Source organism: Phoxinus phoxinus (assembly GCF_949152265.1).
Source record: "Phoxinus phoxinus genome assembly, chromosome: 25".
Lineage (NCBI taxonomy): Eukaryota > Metazoa > Chordata > Actinopteri > Cypriniformes > Leuciscidae > Phoxinus > Phoxinus phoxinus.
The window spans coordinates 2,454,515-2,479,669 of record NC_136900.1 but is presented as its reverse complement, the minus strand read 5'-3'; the positions used below and the strand labels follow the sequence as shown (position 1 = coordinate 2,479,669).

At 41.6% G+C, this 25,155-nt stretch overlaps 2 protein-coding genes across 2 annotated transcripts in view; both read right to left on the bottom strand.

The window, feature by feature from the left end:
- Nucleotides 1-312: 312 nt before the first annotated feature.
- afg3l1 (AFG3-like AAA ATPase 1) lies at nucleotides 313-18,902 on the bottom strand. The gene is made up of 16 exons (XM_079602917.1): nucleotides 18,604-18,902; nucleotides 17,799-17,889; nucleotides 17,628-17,725; nucleotides 14,584-14,733; nucleotides 13,859-13,933; nucleotides 13,654-13,778; nucleotides 11,744-12,014; nucleotides 10,620-10,757; nucleotides 8,764-8,917; nucleotides 8,557-8,664; nucleotides 6,287-6,412; nucleotides 5,960-6,070; nucleotides 5,123-5,238; nucleotides 4,840-5,040; nucleotides 2,267-2,461; nucleotides 313-1,976 (listed from the first exon to the last, which is right to left on the bottom strand). The coding sequence occupies exons 1-16, from the start codon at nucleotides 18,715-18,717 to the stop codon at nucleotides 1,752-1,754; spliced, it is 2,298 nt and encodes a 765-aa protein (XP_079459043.1). The 5' UTR covers nucleotides 18,718-18,902; the 3' UTR covers nucleotides 313-1,751.
- Nucleotides 18,903-20,994: 2,092 nt separating this feature from the next.
- Nucleotides 20,995-25,155, bottom strand: part of tdrd12 (tudor domain containing 12) — a 75,222-nt gene continuing 71,061 nt past the window's right edge. Inside the window, exon 35 of the mRNA XM_079602916.1 lies at nucleotides 20,995-21,607. Within this exon, the coding sequence (XP_079459042.1) occupies nucleotides 21,534-21,607 (74 nt within the window). The 3' untranslated portion in view covers nucleotides 20,995-21,533. The remainder of the gene's footprint in view (nucleotides 21,608-25,155) is intronic.

The window sequence follows — 25,155 nt, the reverse complement described above, 5'->3', positions numbered from 1 at the left end:
AAGACTTCATCAAAGGCCTAAATTGTGTGATCGCCGGTGCACAGCAAGAAATTGTGTCTTAAAATATACCAGATTCACATATAATCCTCAGAGAAGAAAGCGATCGGGTGGGCAGTTCAAATACAAATCCTAAAGAATAAAAGTGTGTTGTGCAAATAAATCTGTACTGTACATTTTACCAGGGTTATTACAGGGTTCAATGATGTCAAGCATGATCTATACACAGGGTCACATCGGAGAAGAAATGTATTAACTACCAGAATCATTAACAGTCAAATCAAGGAGGGCAAAAATATAACGGGAATAAATGTGAAAAATGTCAATGATCAGGTTGTTTATCCTCCCTTTCTTTCCCCGATATACTTTACTGTAGCTATTACTGTACAAAGCAAGTCTTGTGACACAACAACCTGCCTATTAGCTTTAAATGGAGGCAGTGTGGTACAATTTACTTGAACAGACACGCTAGCAGGATTCAGAAGGCTTCACGTGATCTGCACACGGTTCATCCTTCGGTCTAAAGAACGCTGCTTTTGCCTTTCATAGAGAAGATCCACAAACTTACACTGGGCTTTTATTCTCTTTCATACTTTAACCACCACAAATAAGAGTAAGATTTGTAGCTCACAACATCATAGATAGCAGCGATTCTGGATGTGTCTTGGCTAAATCTCACCCATCTAAAACGGGAGTGTCCCTGATGAACATAAAGTGATAAATCATCTAGCTTTGCCCTACTTCTGCTGATGTCAGTATAAGGCCTAGAAATACAATATAACAAAACACTGTAGTGCCGAAAAAAGGATATGATCTTTCTGTAGATTAGATGCTGTAAATATAACCCTGATGAAGTGGTGAATTCATACAGATGTATACAAGGATCAAAATACAGATACAATTTGTATATCGCCTTAAGAATAAGCCTTTATTTGTTATAATTGTGATGATTATGGCTTACAGCTTATGGAAACCTTTTCACAATATTCTAATTTTGAATTAGGGGTTTTCAGCCATAATCATCAACATTATAACAAATAAAAGCTTGAAATCTCAATTTGCATGTAATGAGTCTATATAATATATTAGTTTCACCTTTTGAGTTGAATTACTGAAATAAATGAACTTTTGCACCATATTCTACATTTTTTAACAAGCTGCATAAATTACCTAAATAAAGGGTAAGAAAAAAAGGTGGAAATTGGTCATGAGAAAAAATAACGTCTGTTTTTGGTGCAAGAAACATTGACCAACATTGTAAGTGTTGAAAAAAAACAAAAACAAAAAACATAAAATGTATGAAAGGACTGATTTAATTTAAATAAACTTTCAAAACATTTTTTTCTTAGAACACACAAATGAAAATTGTACAAATATACAGTCGTTTCTTCCACTTCTATTAAGAGGAAGAGTAGCTAAAAGGATATAATTCAGTTTATTATATAATGGCAGAAATCAAAGGATAAAAGAAATAACTGAAAGGATAATTCTGAGTTCCTGATCTGTCATAAAGCGTTTGTGGTGTCCGGTGTTAAAGTTTATCCAGCATAGTTTATGGAGACAATCTTTGCATTAAGGCATTTCAAATTCAATAAACGTCCCCTGGTTAGAATTAACACAAGGGAAGTGAAATGCAAATACCAACAAAATTCACAAATCTTTTCTTTAGCCCAGGAGACTCTCCTTTCCCACAGTTTCCACAGTAAGGCAAGTATCAGAGGCGGGTGGAAAGTATCTCGAGAGCGGTGTTCATTTCAAGCCGCCAGTTTTTCCTGTGAAGCTGGAGGCTCCTCCTGGATCTCTCCTCTCTCCTGGTTCCAGTCCTTCAACCCAATCGGAAGACTTGTATCTTCCTCGAAGCTGCCAGTGCCCTCCACAAAGTCCTCATATGTGGACTTCTCCTCGAACGGCCTGGGTCCCAGCAACTCCACCATGTCAGCTTTGTCTAGAACTTCTTTTTCCAGCAAACGCTTTCCAACCTATTCGAAAAAAACGGACAATCAATAAAATGTGACTGAGCAGGTGACTTTGAAAGCTTAACTTAATTCAAATGACACTCAAATCTCTTAGTATGAACTAAAATCTCTGCTTTGTGGTAGAACTAAGCTGAAGATTATACAGCTATGCTGCATTATTTAAAGGAAAAACCAAGAAGATGAGAAAAATAATGGGACCAAGGACTGAACCCTGAGGCACTCCACAGCTCACTAGCTTTTGTAATGGCCACTAGTTATGCCTCACTCCATTTAAAGCTGGCAGTTGTTCTCACCATCTCCACCTGCTCTCGTTTCTCAGAGACGAGCTCCAGTGTTCTCTGAAAGGCCCGGTCCACCAGATTTCTGACCTCCTCATCAATGAGCTCTGCCGTAGCCTCGCTGTAGGGCTTCTCCAGAACCATCTCTCCTTGCCGGGGCAGGTCGAACGACACCTGCCCCACTTTCTCACTCATGCCAAACTGCACAATCTATGAGAAAAGTAGGGGAAGAAAATTGTCAAATAAAGATAGTGTAAATAAAAAAAGTGTTATTAAATAAAAATTTCGATTCCTCTTATCGATTCCTTTGTGTGCATTTTAATATGCCTTTAAACCATTCAAACGCGAGACGACTCACGATGGTTTTCTGTGCTGCACGCAAGAGTAACAGTATATTGTGCAAACTAATATTCCTGCTGCTCTCTATAATAACACTAACCAAAAAGACAAAATTCACTCGCTGTTCTTGACTGAATAACTTTGGACTTTATAAATATACATAAAAAATATAGTTACAAGTGTTATTTTATATTTGACTCCGTATCTGAAAATCTTAAAAGACTTGATATCAAACGTATCTTTGTTCAGTTGTATCTATTTGTTGCGATTGCTAATTTTTTGAATTTGTTCTTTTTAAATGACTGAGTGTCTTGTCTTTAATAATGCATGCAGTTTATATTAGTTAGGCTAGTTGTTTTTCTATGGTATTTTTAAACCACAGGCAAAAAGTTCCCTGCGTAAGTGTTCTTTAGCTTGTTGATCTTTGTTCATGATATTCAGCAACAATGAAATGTTTTACAATAAGATTAAATGTGAATGATATCTTTTTTTTAAAATCTGATTTGAATCAAAATTAGGAATTGATAAGAATCAGAATCAATAAGCAGAATCGAAATCGTTAAATTCAAACGATACCCGACCCTAATGAGCTTTCACCAATGTGTTGTTCAATCATTGCATTAACGGTCCCATGACATGAAATTTTCACTTTTTGAGGTTTTTTAACATTAATATGAGTTCCCCTAGCCTTTATATGGTCCCCAAATTTCTAGAAATTTCAATCGGTGTAAATCGAGCTTTTGCTATCTTTCTCTGCCTTTGAAAAAGTGGAAGCTCAATCGGGCTGATCTTGAATCTCCTCCGTATGACGTCATAAGGAGGAAATGTTACCTCCCCTTTCTCTGCTTTGCCCGCCCAGAGAATATTTCCAGTCCATGAGAAAATGAGCTAGGAAGTAGGAACGCGTGCGCGTGATTTTAGTTTGTCCACGGGAGATATCATGGCTTTTGAGCGAGCGAAGCATAATAATGGCTCAATAATTGGATGTACAAATGAACACCGAAGCCTTTTTTTAGTTCCTTCATCCAAGCAAGAACCAGTGGATTCATTTCATTTTCTCTGGAAATGCGCCGACACAACTCCCAAAGTTTTGCATGTCTGCGGCATACATCGACGACTGTTTCCTCAACTTGGGCCAATAATACAAGAGCTGGCCTCGACGAACGTCTGAAAATAAATCGATCGAGCTAACGTTACCAAGCAACACTTTCTGATGTGTAATTGTTCAAGTTCAGACAGGTAATCTTTCTCTCAAATCGTTCAATACAGCTGTTTATGCCTCAGTAAGTCAAGCCAGTGACTAAAATATCAACTTCACATCGTTTCTTTTAGTAGGATGAAAATAATCGTATTTAAATTGTGAATAAATTAACTTATAAACAAAGCGATCAAGGAACAATCTTTGTAGGAATCGCACGCACGCGTTCCTACTTCCTAGCTCATTTTCTCATGGACACAGCGCGATCGAGTTTATCTGGACACTTGCCAAACTCGTTATGAAATCAATGACGCACGTTACACTGCACATGAAGCTCTTACTGTATTTACAGCATCGTGTTTGCATTGGTGAAAGCATTAGAGAGAGTGCAGAAACTGCGTTGCAATGATAAGATCTTCATTCTCGCGATCAACAACAGACTGTCATCTGCTTGCGCAATGCTCATCACGGCAACATTTTATGTGATGGGAATAGATCTAAATACTTTAAAAACTTCTGACGATTTGTTCATCTCGACAGCTGTAATAGTAAAAACGTATAATAACTGTAGTAAAAGTATTCGAGAGAGTTTCACATGTAATAAGTAGCTATTTCATATGCAAGCATGTCAGCCAATCACAGCAGTGGGCGGTTACACCGAAGTCTCACACAGACACGCCCCTTCAAACAGAGCGTTCAAATCAGAGGCTAAAACTGGGCTAGGAAAAATGCCTTTTATTTCTAAATTATGACTATTTTTGATCTAAAAAACATACTAACATTATAAGGGCAACCCAGGAAACATAAAATAATATAATAACCCCATGTCATGGGACCTTTAACAATTATTTTCTGCTAGCAATCTAATGATTGTTAAAGTGATTCATTGACTACTCTGAATGTCATTTTCAGCTCTACTCAACATGGACTGTTCCTATATTGTACAGTGCTTTGGATAAAAGCTTCTGCTAAACGGAAAACATACTGGAAAATCAGTGCATAATGTCACTATAGCAAACTGTGTAACACACAAAGCAAGCAGTCTCTGTACCTGAGCGTACGCTGACTGCGTGATCTTCTTAAGGTCGTCTTGAGCCCCAGTCGTGATCTTGCCGAAAAACACCTGCTCGGCCACCCGCCCGCCCAGCATCATACACATCCTATCGAAGAGCTGCTCCCGGGTGTATAAATACTGCTCCTTCGGAAGGTACTGCGCATAACCCAGGCCTTTACCTCTGGGAATTATGGAAACCTGGAACACGTAAATTTCAATAATCAATTTACAGACGAATGACTGTGACCTTAAGCTAAAATCCTGCATTTAGGGCCCTGACCTTGAGCAGTGGGTCAGCATGTTGGAGAAACCAGCCCACGACAGCATGTCCTGCTTCATGATAGGCTACGGTCTTTTTCTCAGTGGGTTGTAATACCTGAGTCTTCTTCTCCAGCCCTAAAAGATCAGAGCACAAAACATCAATGACTAAAAATGTATATGATTTGAACCTTAGGATAGTTAAAGTCCCCTGTAGTCAATACTTTTATCCCTTAAAACTAAACTGTGATCACAAAAATGACAAAGCGTTTTTTCCTTCCTTATGTAACTCGACACCCTTGCCTCATTTAGTATGTTCTATGAATATGCAAATGAGCCCCGCCTCCACTCATTCACTCAGAGATCTACTCATTGATGATCACACGTTGATCTGATTGGTTACAAGGTAGTTTGTGACGTCAGAAACACCAGCAATTTCAAAACGTGTTTTTTAACTCCTAGAACACCACATAGACATATAAACTACATTAAAAGCTTTATTTTCACCACAGGGGGACTTTAAAGCTGCATAAGCCAACTCAAGAAATCATATTTCGCAAAGCTTCAGCTCCACTAAAGAGGATAGAATTATTCAAGTAAGCTCATATCCCTACTTCACATAATCTGAAGGAAGGAAGTATGTGGATTAGGAAACGCATGGGACCCAGGACTGAACCCTGAGGTACACCACGGGTCACTAATATCTCTGAGACATCATACGACTGCAGTTAGAGAGGCAAGGCAGGCCCACAAATAAACTTTGTTACATCCAGTGCTGTTATTTTGGTTACAGATCTGAACATGTAGATCACAAGCATCAGAGTTTGTGTTAGTGGGATGTTTGCATTTCTGCGCTCACCTCCGATGACTCTGTCGATGGCCTGCTCAAAATGCTTAACACCGATGAATTCATTCAGATGTCTGGCAGCAATGAGAGCTGCTTCATTACAGACATTTGCAATATCAGCACCTGGAGGAGAGAAAATAGTCTCTTTATATAGCAATACCGCATCAATATGGCAACACTTATGATTTCTTAATTATCATATCAACTACATCAGCCTACTCCCAAACGTGAATTTCTAATATGTAATTATCATACAACATATAATTTTCCAGCTTTGTCTTGCACATTCACTCTTTTCAATAGGAAAATTAGCATCTGTGTAAGTCGTCGCTCGCTCACCGGTGAAGCCCGGCGTGGCGGCGGCCATCTTCCTGGCGATGGCGTCCCGGTCCAGATTGGGGTCCAGTTTGAGCGGCCGCAGGTGAACTCTGAATATGGATGCCCGACCCTTGATATCAGGAGGACCTGAAGGAGGACAGAACACAAATCTTAGAAGCTCTTCAGTCAGACATATTCGTTCTGAGTAGGGATGCCACCATATCGGTATTGGACGATATATACGTTAATTTTTAAGGTTATGGTTATCAGTCCGATGAGAAAATTTGGCTGTTATATTAAAGCCGATAAATAATGGGTTATTTCCTTCAGCCGAGACACTTCAGATGCACACTGTTCAACATGATGGGTTTGAACAGCTTGAAATATGATGGATAAAAAGGAAAATACTGTTCAGTGCAACATGTGCAGCACTAGTCATATAAGCTACATCAAGTTATAATGAGAACATTATAATTGTGCGATTGGGAAATGGCTTTTAATGGTGAGACTTTTGTTTTTGTAATCAGGCTCTCAAAAATTTGGATTTAGATTTATTAGCCAATATATCGATTATTGGCTTTCAAATATAAAGAATTATTGGTATCGGACAATTTTCATATCCGTGCATCCCTAGCTCTAAGCCCACAGCTCAAGAATTGCATCAGTGGTCGACCAATATCATCTTTTTATGCCAATAGCTTAGACACCAGATAGAATAAAAAAATTAAATAAAATTAATATTCTGCATAAGTAAGATTTTGCTTTTTATGTTAAAGACACTATTGATACTGTGAGAAATTTACATTCTCAGGAAAATAGCCGTAAAATAAATCAGTTAATCGATCGATAAGGTCAATCAACTAATGATTAATTAATTAATCGATAATTTGCATCCCTATTCTGCAATTACATTTTTTTTGACAATATTTAATTTATTAAAAATAGCAACTCTTGATTCTGTAATTCCATTACAAATAGTAAAAAAACACTATCTGATGAGTCTGTGCACTAGGAATCATATTTTCTGATTAAAGTCCAGGTAACACTAATAAAGCACACAGTAAATATGACATGAACATGACCTAAATATAGTCTGTAATGCAGGATTTTTGACTGTGGCTCACGTGAGTCCAATGACAGAGTACATGTGTTTTTATGCATGCTCCAAAAGCACAGGATCCAACAGCTTGATTCGCTAAAGTCTGATGACAGTTTCATTATTAGATATTGAAAGATATTTAAATGACATAAATGCGTTTGCTCAAAGCAGACAGTATAAACGCTGATGGTTATAGCTAATTCTAGAATACTTTTTCATGTACTGTTTACAGTCTTTGTTTAACAGCTCTAATGATTTATTAGACAACTGTTAAAGGCACCCTGAAATCAAAATGCTTGTTTTTTTTTTAGCTTAGTATGAATATGTTAGCCTTAAGGTTACGCATAAGCTGGTGTGTCCAAAACGATGACAAAATTCACATTTAGGAGAAAATCATTCAAAATTTAGTCTCTCACTTCCGCTAAAATAAGGCAAGATTTTTTATGACGTCAATGCGGACTTTAGCTTCTCACATCTTCTGTCCAATCAAATGCTCTCTTGAATCTGAAGCTCCGCCCCCTCTGCTATAAACACCACCTGACCAAAGCGACCGTTGACACACGTCACGCAGCAATATGGGTCAGAGGTGTGTGTTCGGTGAGTTTTATTCCAATTTTGCAACAGTACGCTGGTTAAGAATGAAAAGGCTCTCTACTATTGAATCCACCGTATCATTAGCGCTCTGAGTCACTTCCTTACTGTCAAGTACGACTTTCAGTCTGTGATGTAAACTAAACACTATTGGCTATTTGAAAAGGGGGAGGAGCCATTCAATAAGTTCAGTGGAAATTACGTCAGCGCATCAAACAAAGCTGCTCGATCTAAGGCACTTCTGTTGGGCTTTAAACAAAGACTGTAAAATAATGAAGCTCTGATGCTGGCTTTCTCTGCGATGTCAAAATAAAAGTTCAGGTGCTGTGAAAATAAAAGTCCAACACTTCAGACACTTAAACAGAAAACCGGCCGTGACGATATATCAGTCGACATAAGGCCAACAGCTAAATAAAAAAAAAGTTTATATGTCTCCCAAATTTAACACCTGATTCAGATCATCATCTCGTTAAGAAAGAGCTCTATGAACTGAACTGGGTGTGTCAGATAAAGGAGACGTATAAAATGTGCAGAGATGTGGGTCCCCAGGACCAGGATTGAGAACCAGGCAGTGAAGAGGTGTAAAGGGAAAAGCTGTTACCCAGGTAGATCTGCCTGTCGAAGCGGCCAGGCCTCATCAGCGCCGGGTCCAGCACATCCGGCCTGTTCGTACCGGCCAGCACTACAACATTCGTGCTTGTATTGAAACCTGTAAGAACAAGCAAAACACACTGTTGATTTGGCCTTTTTCAGGTTAAATACAAATGAATGTATACAAATCAAACGGAGTTCAGTGTGTGGTGCGCACCATCCATCTCCACCAGCAGCTGATTGAGTGTGTTCTCCTGCTCGCTCTGCCCGCCGAAGTTCCCGCCGCCCCGCTTCCTGCCCACCGCGTCGATCTCGTCGATGAAGAGGATGCACGGGGCGTTCTTCCTCGCCATCACAAACATGTCCCGGACCTGCAGACACACACACGCTACAGTCAGTTCACTTACACTTTCATTTGCAGAGATCTGACACTAGAGATGCACCGATACCAAATCTCTCCGCCGATTATTCAGAATGATATCGGCCGATGCCCATACCAACAGTTCGATTTTTCTACCAAAATAATGCTGCAAACTATACAGGGAATTTGGTACACTATAATATTAGAGGTTAAAATTAATCTGCTCTTTATTTCCAGATATTATATTTACACTCAAATAAAAGCTGAAATGTTTGTACACAACTCCGTTAGTTTTCATAAACACTTCATCATGGCAAATGTATTCAAACATATATATACATATACACACACACACACACACACACACACACACGTGTATAATTAACAGTAAATAAGCTCTTCTCTAGTGTTTTTACAGCTAAATAAACTGAACACTGGATAACTTTCCTGAGGTGAATTCATTAAGTGATAGTTCACAAGCGGTTTTATTGACGTCTTTCCGCGGTTAAAGCACAGATTGAGTGATTACATGATACAGATTTCAGTAAGTTGTACTGTATCTCCCAGCATACCTTCTGATATTCATGCATGTTTTCTAGATATAATGTGTGTTAAAGTGGAAGAAAGGACTCTTGAACTGCGGCGCTACAGCGATCGGTCACATCATTTAAAAGTGTCAAAACTAGGGCTGCACGATATTGGAAAAAAATGACATTGCGATATTTTTCCCCCCAACGATATACATTGCGATATTGAGAGCCATAACTCCAGGCTAAAGACAATAATTACCATTCCATGATATTAATAATTTCACTAATAAGCAAGCTTCATTACAAGTGACAAAAAGGTCACTTAATATTTTATTCCAAAATTAGAACATTTCTGTAAACACAAAAGCAGAACACATTTTTAAATAAAACAGCAGCTTTACCGCCTGTCAGCGCCGCCGCTCCCACCACACGCATCATGCGCTGAGGGAGCACCAAAAAAATAGCCTAATGAAAAATCAATCATTATAATGCCGATATTATTTCAGTATAGAAAATATAGACATCCCAAGTCTCCCGGAAGTTCCGGGAGTCTCCCGCATATTAATAGCGGCTCACTGATGCCAGCAAATTAGTTAAAATCTCCGGAATCTAGAGCGAGCGCGCCCGCGAGACAGAGACTGTGCTCCACACCGCGCAGCGCGTGCACGACAGAGAGAGCAAGAGACCGCGCGCGTGTGCCTCATGAAGCGCGTAATATCTCCCGCTGGTGCTACTGTGCTATACCCTTCACATCGCATGTTCCGGCGATGTGACTATCGCTCACTCGCACATCGCGATGTCGATGTTAAAACAGATTATGTTTACAAAACGGCATTAATGGTTTGAATTCCGTGATCAAATGTACAGAATTTGAAAGCTGAGACTGTTTCTCATCAGAAGCAACAGCACAAAGCTCTTTGCCATTATTGGATGAGAGGTGCTGCAGATAATGTTTAATGCAGGGAAAACCCACAGATCTGGCAACCCTGGCTTGAACTACGGGTGATTCAGAGGGTCAAATAAAGCCTGCATTAACCTCACTATTTTTTAACTGTTATTTTTTAACACTTTTGATTGACAGGATATAATCGGCTTTGATCATCGGCTGTTTTCTAACAATCGGCCGAGAGTGAAAATAATACATCGGTGCAACTCTGTTTGAAAGCGATAGTTCAGACTTACTCTGGCTGGGCCGACGCCGACGAACATCTCGAGAAACTCCGAGCCGTTGACCGTAATGAAGGGAACGTTAGCTTCTCCGGCGGTGGCTTTAGCCAGCAGCGTTTTACCCGTTCCTGGAGGACCGGACAGCACAGCACCCTGAACACACACACACACAGCAGGATCAGTAATAAGAGCAGGATCAATACACACACAGGAGGATCAATACCGTATTTTCCAGACTATAAGTCGCACTTTTTTTCATAGTTTTGCCGGTCCTGCGACTTATAGTCAGGTGCGACTTATATATCAAGATTAATTCATACTGACTGAGATGAAGCAAGAGAAAACATTACCGTCTACAGCCGTTTTGGCTGCGTTTTGAGGGGTGAGGGGAGTCCATCTTAAATGCTTCTGATTGGCCATTGTGTTCAATAAATCAACACATATGTCTGTGATCGGCTAGCTACATCGCTCAACGCTGCAAACATGTTACAAATAGAAACTCTGGCCTGTAAATCGTTTCTATTTTGTTTTAGTTCTTCTTGTTGCTTTTCTGCAACAGGTGAATAACAATTTATTAGTTTTTATATGTTTTATTCATAGATATTTATATTTAATCGTGTTATTCTCCCACAGCCGCACACACAGAGTGAGCGCATTACCGCTCGCACTCGGCCACATCTGGTCCCGCGCCGCACGTCTCTAGATCACGGGCCGGCCCGAGTATAGCGGCGGGAAATATCGGCTCGGCGGAGAATCTGAGCTCTAAACAGGACAGAGTAACACGCCGGATATCGCTAATATACATGTTTTTGAGGACGTAGTTAAGGCGGCAGGCGTGTGTTGCTTAGTTCCACAGTGCTGCGGGAAACCCTGTGTTACGCTAACACACCGGACACTATTCAGCTGTTGTTCTGTGTGCTGTTGTGGAGCTGAATAACTTGCGTTTCCAGATTAAATGTCTGTTCTTGGTCTTGGATTTTGTGAAATAAATTTCTAAATAAATGCGACTTATAGTCCAGTGCGACTTTTTCCTCTTCATGACGCATTTTATGACTGATGCGACTTATACTACAGAACGACTTATAGTCCGGAAAATCCGGTAATCGGACAGGAGGATGGGTGTTGTCCTGCGCTCGTACCTTCGGGATCTTGGCCCCCAGGTCCTGATACTGCTGTGGGTTCTTGAGGAAGTTGACGAACTCCATGATCTCCACCTTGGCTTCTTCACATCCAGCCACGTCCTTGAACTTGATGTCTATGCTGTCCTTCATCATCTTGGCGGTGGACTCGCTCATGCTGAAGGGCCCGCCCCTTCCCCCGCCCATCCCTCCTCCCATTGGCCCACGCCGCAGAGTGAACAGCAGGAAGCCAATCAAAAGCAGCGTGGGAATGAAACTCATCAGGAAAGACCTGCAGAAAGAGGAAGACATGTTATCATTAATATAACTATATTAGCGAAGTGTAATGTTATTTATTTCTGCTGAACGCCTCCGCCATCTTAGAACGGTCAACATTTCAGACTCATTCACAGTAACGAACGACATTTCCAAAACGCCACAACAGTGTGTAGCCTACGGTTGTGAAACCTGCAGACACCACAGATCACAGATGAAACCGGATAATATCTCACAGGTGAGGATGCGTTGGTTAGTTTTTATGTTTTATTATTATAATTAAGAAAATAAAAAAGCAATTAAAAGCATTTATAAATGGTGCTCAAGTAATGGGGTCAGTAAGAGCTTTATGTTGTTTGAAGAAATCAATACTTTTGTTCAACGTTAAACTGATAAAAAATGACAGTTACAAATGTTACAAAAGCATCCTGAAAATGCTTCTTGAGCATCAAATCATCATATTATACTGATTTCTGAAGGATCATGTGACACTGAAGACTGGAGTAATGATGCTGAAAGTGACTAATTTAAAAAACATTAAAAATCTTAATGATCCAAAACTTTTGAACGGCACTATATATATATATATATATATGTAACCCCTCCACCCGGGTCCTTCTCACCCCGCTCCGTGCGGGTCTCCGGCATGAGAGTCAGGCACTCTAACAAGGAGACTAAAGACTGAAGCCCCTAGCGTCTGTCGCTAGAGCGCCTATTGAGATCAGAGGAGTGAGGTTTACTCGCACAGCAACTACTAGCTGGCCTCCGTTACATATATATATATATATATAGGCACGTTAGTATTTTCACACCAAACTATTTTTTTAAGCCAGTTTTTTGTATATTTTGCTGTAGTGTGTCGGTAGGAAATATCAGTTTACATTTCCAAACGTTATTTTTGCCATTAGTTGTAATAATGCAGTGAGATGTTTGTCTGCACAAGGAGTCTGACAGCAGCCGGTCCGCTCTCAGCATCAGCGAGTCTGTCTGGGATTACATGAAGAACTGAGGACACGTCTCCGAGACGCTCGAAGAAACGTTCCTCCCTGAAAACCATGTGCAAGTGTATCTGGACAACAGCGGGTTTAAACGCAAAGGGTGGCCACACCAAATATTGATTCGATTTAGTTAATAGAAGTTAATTAATAGATCAAATCAATTTATGACATTATTTTTTAAAGCATCCTCACTTTAGAACATTTTTACACGAGAGCCTAAAACTGTTCACAGTACTGTAGATTTGGAAGCAAGTTTCTTAAAGCGTTTTGGATACAGTTCTTCTGGATTATTCTCTCTCTCTCTACTGAACAAAACTATAAACGCAACACTTTTGTTTTTGCCCCCATGAGCTGAACTCAAAGATCTAACACTTTTTCTATGTACACAAAAGGCCTATTTCTGTCAAATATTGTTCACAAATCTGTGTTAGTGAGCACTTCTCCTTCGCTGAGGTAATCCTCCACACAGGTGTGCATATCAAGATGCTGATTACACAACAGGATTATTGCACAGGTGTGCCTTAGGCTGTCCACAATAAAGGCCACTCTAAAATGTGCAAACGACAAAGGTTTAATAGACAGAGACGAATCACTGTCATTTAGGAATAAGATCGAGTGAGTTTGAATCCAGATCATCACACACACACACACACTGACCCGTCGCTCTCTGAGGTGTATATAACCGCTGCTCTGCGTGACGGCTCCAGACCCAGCTCATAGTGCGCAGCCTCCAGGTTCCTCTCGAACGTGTCCACGCTGCCGATGTTGAACCACACGTAGCTCTGCAGGCAAACACTCCAGATCAGCGACACACACACACACACACACACACACTACTGTACAGGGAACCATCATAACTCACAGCTTCAGAGGCGTCGACCCCGGGCACCAGGATCACCCGCACGAACTGCTTGTTCACCACCTCTAAACGCTCAACCTGCGCACAGAAGAGCCCGTTTCAGAGCAGACAGTGAGCCGTGACCCCTGGTGACCTTTCACATGTGAGAAAATCCAACCCAAGGCACTTGAGTAATGCGTTTTTAGAAAAATATAAATAGCCTTTATTCTTTCATGCCTTAGATTTTAAAACAGGTGACAAGCAACGGCACACCAACGTGTCGCGGCCGATAAGCCCTCGTCAGGGTGTGTGTGACCCGTCACGTGTGTGTGACCCGTCACGTGTGTTCATCAGATATAGCGCCGGTTTACACGACACCGTTTTCAACTAAACACCTACAACCTTTTAGCGTTTTGTTTACACACTAAAAGTGTTTTGGGTGTCAGAAAACAAACTTTTGAAAACGACCAAAACATGAATCTCTGATGACGATGACGTCATGCTCATGTGTATCACATGTTCAGTCTATAGTGTGTCATCGCCATCTAGTGGCCTGGCAGCAAAATAATGCGTTTTTAGTCGTTTCCATGCATTTGCGTGACTGGGGATCGGTTTGACAATGGTGTCGTCTGTACACAGAAAACTCAAAGGAGAAAATGCCGTTTTAAGCACATCGTTGTGGTGTAAACGTGCCCTAAAACACACACACACACACACACACACACACACACTACAGCCAGCGCTCTCACCAGTCCTCGGTCCAGGTAGCGATGCACGAAGTCCTTCCAGGTGATCTCTCGGCCCGGGTCTCTGAGGTAGAGGATCAGCAGGAGCGACGCGACTCCACCCGCCGTCAGCAGCATATAGCGGAAGTCCTTATCGTCCCACGGCACGTCTCCCTGAAACACCACACACACACACACACACACACCTTAAAACACACGACAATCATCTGTATAAAGACACCACACACACACACACCCCTCCTTAAAACACACGACAATCGTCTGTATAAAGACACCACACACACACACACACACACACACCTTAAAACACACGACAATCATCTGTATAAAGACACCACACACACACACACACCCCTCCTTAAAACACACGACAATCGTCTGTATAAAGACACCACACACACACACACCTTAAAACACACGACAATCATCTGTATAAAGACACCACACACACACACACCTTAAAACACACGACAATCATCTGTATAAAGACACCACACACACCTCAAAACACACGACAATCATCTGTATAAAGACACCACACACACACACACACGCCTCCTTAAAACACACGACAATCATCTGTATAAAGACACCACACACACCTCAAAACACACGACAATCATCTGTATAAAGACACCACACACACACACACACACCTCCTTAAAACACACGACAATCATCTGTATAAAGACACCACACACACACACACACACACACCCCTCCTTAAAACACATGACAATCGTCTGTATAAAGACACCACACACACCCCTCCTTAAAACACATGACAATCGTCTGTATAAAGACACCACACACACCCCTCCTTAAAACACATGACAATCGTCTGTATAAAGACACCACACACACACCTCCTTAAAACACACGACAATCATCTGTATAAAGACACCACACACACACACACACACACACCCCTCCTTAAAACACATGACAATCATCTGTATAAAGACACCACACACACACACACACACACACCCCTCCTTAAAACACATGACAATCGTCTGTATAAAGACACCACACACACACACACCTTAAAACACACGACAATCATCTGTATAAAGACACCACACACACACACACCTTAAAACACACGACAATCATCTGTATAAAGACACCACACACACCTCAAAACACACGACAATCATCTGTATAAAGACACCACACACACACACCTCCTTAAAACACACGACAATCATCTGTATAAAGACACCACACACACACACACACACCTCCTTAAAACACACGACAATCATCTGTATAAAGACACCACACACACACACACACACCCCTCCTTAAAACACATGACAATCGTCTGTATAAAGACACCACACACACACACACCCCCTCCTTAAAACACATGACAATCGTCTGTATAAAGACACCACACACACCTCAAAACACACGACAATCATCTGTATAAAGACACCACACACACCTCCTTAAAACACATGGCAATCATCTGTATAAAGACACCACACACACACACACACACCTCCTTAAAACACACGGCAATCATCTGTATAAAGACACCACACACACACACACACACACACACCCCTCCTTAAAACACACGACAATCGTCTGTATAAAGACACCACACACACACACACACCCCTCCTTAAAACACACGACAATCGTGAAAGTACAATGGGCATTTAACTCTAAAAGTGAAATCTCATTGGCTGATGTCAATGTCTGACGCCGTGATTGGTTCAGATGCATCACGTGACGCGCTCTGATGTGTGTTTTTGACTGTTTTTCTGCTCAGTTGAAGGCCATCAATGCTGTGTGATCAAGTTTTGATGTGATTTAGGTGGTGTGTATTGTTGTTGCTAATGATTTGATGAGATATTGTCAGTAAATAGTTGTTTCCACTAAAAAAGTATGATTTGTTACATAACAAATCTTTAAATGCCTTTTTCTCAAAATGAGTTTTTTGTCATTCTCCAGTGACACATCTCAGCCGATGTTCACCAAACTCTCCAGTTACACACTTAGCAGTATTCTGAAGATATGTTCAGAGGGATTTGTTAATAAATCATTCCTGGCCTGATTTATGTGACATTTAATCAAAAAACTATGGCTAAAATCGATTTTTTTAAGGATATGGACAGTACATTTAGATTTCCTAGGTCATGAAAGCATATCTCCTGAAATCCCTCTGAACATCTTTTTTCATCTTGTGTGTAATCAAAAGTTAAAAATAATTTTGCACCCGGCTTTATCATATGTTCAGATCTATCTACTGAAAATATATGCAAAATTGTGCATATTTAATGAGATAATGCCTAATTTGCATAATTAAACATAAAAAAAACAAAAACAAATGATGAACTTGTGTAATGGCGCTTTTCCACTGCATGGTACGGTACGGCACGGCTCGCTTTAAATGGTACCACCTCTGTTGAGATTCCAAGCGTACCGTACCGATACCAAATGTGACGTGAAAACACTGCAGATCACTGATTGGTCAGACAGAATCGTCACTTCAGCGTCATTGTATTTGCGACACGAGACACTAAACCCGCTAGATTTAAATAGCCAGACAACAGCCAACGCGGTAGCACCTGTTTTTAGAGTATTTACTTGACAAAAAAAGTTTAAAAAAATCACACAAGAAATGTCTGAATCGTGGTCAGTGGACGAGGTGCAGACGTTCCTCTCGTTGGTTGCCGAGGAGCGGAAGTAGCACAGCTCTTAGCCGCTGTCGGACCTACAACTATTAACGATCAGTCCCACCCACTTTGAAGCGGTACTAACTGCAGTGGAAAAACAACCGAGCTAAAGCGAACCGAACCGTGCCGTACCGAGCAGAGCCGTACCATGCAGTGGAAAAGCGCCATAAGTAATCAACTGAGGAAGTGTCATGGTGATATCTATTATTTTAAAATTGTACCCTATTCACCTGTTGTGTCTCGCCTTAAATGTCATAAAAATATTGAATGACGTAAAAATAGGCATCATATTTTTTATTTATAATATATTTGTTTCTGGGGGTAGAACACGAGGCAGAGCGGGTCATGAGGGTTTACCTGCAGCAATCGACTCTTCCAGTCGTTCCTCCCTCCTTTCCTCCCTCCTCCTCCTCCTCCTCCTCCTCCTCCTGCTCCCGGTCCGCCGGCTTTCCCATCTGAGGATGAAGAGGCTGTGAGTGAGGAAGACTCCGGTGAACATCACCTGTCACTCATCTAGTGTGGTCTTACCTTTAGGAGCCTCGGTGGAGTAAGAGCAGATCGGGAGCCGGCCGTGGTTCCCTGCGGACGCCGCTGGCTTCAGGCGCTTCAGGGATAAAAACTGAGGAAGCAAGGAATTATGGGTCATAAATTACTGAAACACATTAGGAGTTATGTCACAGTGTGACACGGTTATTTGTAACATCATAAAGTCCAAACATATGTCAAGTGGATATATCTATCAATATGCAATGGTCAATATTTAAAGTGGATCAAAACCTTTCATCAAAGTTACACATGCATTTTGCACAATACCCGTTTTTGTCTTAAACTGTTGACTACTGTATATAAACAGACAAATACATATCTGTCAGATAATGTAACAAGACCAAACACACAGCAATGTATCTCTCTCTCACACACACACACACACACACACACACACACACACTTGATCTAATACACCAGTGTGATGAAACAAACACGTGTGTGTTCAGGGATAAAAACTGAGAAAGGAATTAATTATGAGCAGGATTATGAGTTTATGAGAAATTACTGAAACATTCTAGGAGTTACGTCACCTTGACGGTTATTTGTTAACGTTACATCATAACAAAGATCAAATATGCCAAATCATCCATGTCTAGTTATAGACACAGACAAGTATATAGGTCAATAACAAGACTAAACAAACACCAGATAATCATATCGCACACACACACTTGATCTGATACACCAGTGTGATGAAACAAACACGTACGTGTGTGTGTGTGTGTGTGTGTGTGTGTGTGTGTGTGTGTGTATGTGTGTGTGTGTGTGTGTGTGTGTGTCTGACCGGCGGCTGAGCTCCAGGGAGTCCCGCGGCTCCTCGACGGTTGACGCCGCGCAGGAGAGCTCTGATCCCGCAGCGCACAGAAGCAGCGGCCGCCGCGGAGAACAGCGCTGCCATCGGGCCAGAACACGGTCACAGACCCCGGTCACTTCACACTCAGATCCCGGTAACTCTCGACACAGACCCCGGTCACTACACACTCAGCCGAGCTTCATTCTCCATCACAGAGAGTTGAGTAACGGCTGCCGTGCCTGCGCTCAATGACATCTCCGCCAGCAGGACCCCACCGCCCGCCTCTGTGCGACGCCTGAGGAACATTTCTAATCTCTTAACAATCTTAAAATAAAATAAATACAAACTTTTGGGGAGAAACAAGTAATTTTATTGAAATAAGTAAATAAGTTAAATATGTTTTGGATGTTATCATTCTTTTTAATATTATATATCCATGAAAAAAATATATTTACTCTAAAACAGGCGGTAAAAGTCGACTTGGGGTCCTTATTATGCAGTACATAACGTGAAGCCCCGCCCCGATTCTAAAGATTTGATTGGTCATGTGGAGTATCCTCTCCCTCCACTAGAAGGCGCTCAGAGAGCGAGCGACTCACAAAGCCCAAACCTCTCATTGAAAATTCATCACAGTAGGCTAATGTGCAGAGTAGATACTGTCTATGAGTAGATCCTACATTTAGAAGAGTGATAGTTTAAGATTATTAATTCCACGAATGTTACTAGATATTCGCCAAACACATCTAAAAAAAAAGAAAAAAGAAAAAAGAATGACCGACTGTGATTGGTTCATCCACGACTACGCTGAAAAAAGTAACAGGCACAGGAGGAGAAAAAAACAGAAACTAACGGTTTGAAAAAGATACACTGTCGATAATTATAAGAAAAATGTTATAAGGTAAAAACTGTTTGTTAGATGAGGAGGAGGGGAGACGCGCACCTCACTTTCCCTTCACAGTGAAGAGTTAAAAAAGAGATGCTTCCTAACTGACCAATCAGAGCCAACTTCCGCATGTTAGGCCACGCCCTGTCAGGAACCTGAAATCAAATCGCATCCTCTTATGAAACAAGGAATAATCACCCTTACTGTTTACTTGTATTACTTTACTCCTTACGTCAAAAAGTAATCTGTTTATATACTGCACGTTACTTGTAATGCATTATTTACTGGCTAGAACAAAAAGTAATCTGAGTACGTAATGCACGTTACTTGTAATGCGTTACTTAATCAGATTACGGTATGTTACGAGTACGCATTACAAGTAAAGTGCATTACGTACTCACATAATCAGGTTACTTTTTGTGATGTTAATGCAAAATATATTCTGATAACAAATACATAAAAGTTACTACAGATGAAGTATAACCCCCCCTCCCCCCCCCCCCAAAAAAACAGTAATAGTATGAACTGTAGCTGAAATATAGCTAGTGATGTATGATGTCCAATTTAGTGGACGGATGATTATCAGATAATCAGAATTTTCTCCCTATCTAAAATCAATACTTGGAAAATTTATTTTTATTTATTTTTTACCTGCAAGAGTCTCCTAGGATAGAAGGATGGATGGATATTCCGGAGCAACTTGGCATTTCTGAACAGTCATCGGCCATCTTGGTTTGGAGTTAAAAATAAAATACAAATCTACATACAAATGTATAGGATGATGCACCAGCGTTCACTGTAGAGGATGATGAGTGCAACTATGCCATTGTTTCTCATGGGGTCATATGGTATTTTCATTTAATATTAAAAAAAAAAAAATTATTACCGGTAAATAATACATTTACATTACAAAATAAACATTATTTCCTATTATTAAATACTGTATTTTATAAATACATTTTAATAATTGATTTGTATTATTCAAATCATATGACATTTTTTTTATTTACAGCAAATTGAGCAACTGACCTCGTGAGCAGCGCATTCATGCGATTACAAAACTCGCTCGTCCGCCGTCAATAAATCGCCATCCGAATGCAAGTTTCATCACTGAGGTGTCATGCTAATTCTTTTTCCAGACGTCCACATGACAATTACTGTCAGAATAGGGCTTAAGTGTGAAAGGTTTAGTCGACCCTATTTATTTTTTAAGCACATTTAATGCATCTCACTGTAAATGATTAATTTGTGCATTTGTATTTTACTCGACTCAATTTCAAATAAGAATTTTGACTCAATCTGGTGATATATACAGGATTTCTCTAATCATTTAATCGACTTAAACCCCGGCCTTTTATTATGATCGACTGAACAAAACAATTTATCGAACCATTTTTTTGATAAACAGTTTCACTCAGAAGTAGCCAGAGATATTTTCTTTTTCTGTTGTGGCGTACATCCGTGTAATTGGGACTAAGTTCACAAACCATGAGAGAAATCGTATGCTTGGTGTCACTTTATTGCTTCTTAAAGAACATGTGAAATTGCACGTTATTAGACAATGTGTAGTAATTAATGAAATATACAACAAACTTAAATATTTATATAAAAGAACACAATCAAAAACACTTATAAGCACTGCAAGCAAAGCAGCGCTTCACAACAAGGTCGACGCTCACTGTTAACAAAACTAGTGTAACTCAAAGATACAGTTTAAAAGATATCTCAACAAATGCTAAAAAGAAAAGAAACATTATTATTATTATTATTGTAACACTTTATTTTAAGGTGACGTAGTTACATGTTACTACATGTACTTACTATAGTAAACAGTATATTATGCATAATTACAAGTAATTAACCCTACACCAAACTCTAACCCTAAGTCTATAGTAAGTACATGTAGTTAAATAATATTACTCAGTACATATCTGAGTAAGAACAATGTAATTACCTCACCTTAAAATAAAGTGTAAGCATTATTATTGTCCGATAGGCAGTGAAGCTGATGTGGAGGCCGATGTGCTGAGTTAATGTGTCAGTCGCTGTCGCTGTTGCTCTCGGAGCTGACGAAACAGCCGTCCTCTCCCAACTCAGCCTGGAACCAGTGCCCTGAGGACCACAAACACCCGTCACACTCACTGAAAAACTGAGGACCACAAACACTCGTCACACTCACTGAAGGACCACAAACACTCGTCACACTCACTGAAAAACTGAGGACCACAAACACTCGTCACACTCACTGAAGGACCACAAACACTCGTCACACTCACTGAAGGACCACAAACACCATCACACTCACTGAAGGACCACAAACACCCGTCACACTCACTGAAACATTGAGGACCACAAACACTCGTCACACTCACTGAAGGACCACAAACACTCGTCACACTCACTGAAGGACCACAAACACCCGTCACACTCACTGAAGGACCACAAACACTCGTCACACTCACTGAAGGACCACAAACACCATCACACTCACTGAAGGACCACAAACACCCGTCACACTCACTGAAGGACCACAAACACCCGTCACACTCACTGAAGGACCACAAACACCCGTCACACTCACTGAAAAACTGAGGACCACAAACACTCGTCACACTCACTGAAGGACCACAAACACCATCACACTCACTGAAGGACCACAAACACCCGTCACACTCACTGAAACATTGAGGACCACAAACACTCGTCACACTCACTGAAGGACCACAAACACTCGTCACACTCACTGAAGGACCACAAACACCCGTCACACTCACTGAAACATTGAGGACCACAAACACTCGTCACACTCACTGAAGGACCACAAACACTCGTCACACTCACTGAAATATTGAGGACCACAAACACCATCACACTCACTGAAGGACCACAAACACTCGTCACACTCACTGAAGGACCACAAACACCCGTCACACTCACTGAAGGACCACAAACACTCGTCACACTCACTGAAGGACCACAAACACCATCACACTCACTGAAGGACCACAAACACCCGTCACACTCACTGAAGGACCACAAACACCCGTCACACTCACTGAAGGACCACAAACACCCGTCACACTCACTGAAAAACTGAGGACCACAAACACTCGTCACACTCACTGAAGGACCACAAACACCATCACACTCACTGAAGGACCACAAACACCCGTCACACTCACTGAAACATTGAGGACCACAAACACTCGTCACACTCACTGAAGGACCACAAACACTCGTCACACTCACTGAAGGACCACAAACACCCGTCACACTCACTGAAACATTGAGGACCACAAACACTCGTCACACTCACTGAAGGACCACAAACACTCGTCACACTCACTGAAATATTGAGGACCACAAACACCATCACACTCACTGAAGGACCACAAACACTCGTCACACTCACTGAAGGACCACAAACACCATCACACTCACTGAAGGACCACAAACACTCGTCACACTCACTGAAACATTGAGGACCACAAACACTCGTCACACTCACTGAAGGACCACAAACACTCGTCACACTCACTGAAGGACCACAAACACCATCACACTCACTGAAGGACCACAAACACCATCACACTCACTGAAGGACCACAAACACTCGTCACACTCACTGAAACACTGAGGACCACAAACACAATCACACTCACTGAAGGACCACAAACACTCGTCACACTCACTGAAGGACCACAAACACCCGTCACACTCACTGAAGGACCACAAACACCCGTCACACTCACTGAAGGACCACAAACACCCGTCACACTCACTGAAACATTGAGGACCACAAACACTCGTCACACTCACTGAAGGACCACAAACACTCGTCACACTCACTGAAGGACCACAAACACTCGTCACACTCACTGAAGGACCACAAACACCATCACACTCACTGAAGGACCACAAACACCATCACACTCACTGAAGGACCACAAACACCATCACACTCACTGAAGGACCACAAACACCATCACACTCACTGAAGGACCACAAACACTCGTCACACTCACTGAAGGACCACAAACACCATCACACTCACTGAAGGACCACAAACACCACCACACTCACTGAAGGACCACAAACACCATCACACTCACTGAGGACCACAAACACCATCACACTCACTGAAGGACCACAAACACTCGTCACACTCACTGAAGGACCACAAACACTCGTCACACTCACTGAAGGACCACAAACACCATCACACTCACTGAAGGACCACAAACACTCGTCACACTCACTGAAGGACCACAAACACCATCACACTCACTGAAGGACCACAAACACTCGTCACACTCACTGAAACACTGAGGACCACAAACACCATCACACTCACTGAAGGACCACAAACACTCGTCACACTCACTGAAGGACCACAAACACTCGTCACACTCACTGAAGGACCACAAACATCATCACACTCACTGAAGGACCACAAACACTCGTCACACTCACTGAAGGACCACAAACACCATCACACTCACTGAAGGACCACAAACACTCGTCACACTCACTGAAGGACCACAAACACCATCACACTCACTGAAGGACCACAAACACTCGTCACACTCACTGAAACACTGAGGACCACAAACACCATCACACTCACTGAAGGACCACAAACACTCGTCACACTCACTGAAGGACCACAAACACCATCACACTCACTGAAGGACCACAAACACCATCACACTCACTGAAGGACCACAAACACCATCACACTCACTGAAGGACCACAAACACTATCACACTCACTGAAGGACCACAAACACCATCACACTCACTGAGGACCACAAACACCATCACACTCACTGAAGGACCACAAACACCATCACACTCACTGAAGGACCACAAACACCATCACACTCACTGAAGGACCACAAACACCATCACACTCACTGAAGGACCACAAACACCATCACACTCACTGAAGGACCACAAACACCATCACACTCACTGAGGACCACAAACACCATCACACTCACTGAAGGACCACAAACACCATCACACTCACTGAAGGACCACAAACACCATCACACTCACTGAAGGACCACAAACACCATCACACTCACTGAAGGACCACAAACACCATCACACTCACTGAAGGACCACAAACACCATCACACTCACTGAGGACCACAAACACCATCACACTCACTGAAGGACCACAAACACCATCACACTCACTGAAGGACCACAAACACCATCACACTCACTGAAGGACCACAAACACCATCACACTCACTGAAGGACCACAAACACCATCACACTCACTGAAGGACCACAAACACTTGTCACACTCACTGAAGGACCACAAACACCATTACACTCACTGAAGGACCACAAACACCATCACACTCACTGAAGGACCACAAACACTCGTCACATTCACTGAAGGACCACAAACACCCGTCACACTCACTGAAGGACCACAAACACCATCACACTCACTGAAACACTGAGGACCACAAACACCATCACACTCACTGAAGGACCACAAACACTCGTCACACTCACTGAGGACCACAAACACCCGTCACACTCACTGAAACACTGAGGACCACAAACACCATCACACTCACTGAAGGACCACAAACACTCGTCACACTCACTGAGGACCACAAACACCATCACACTCACTG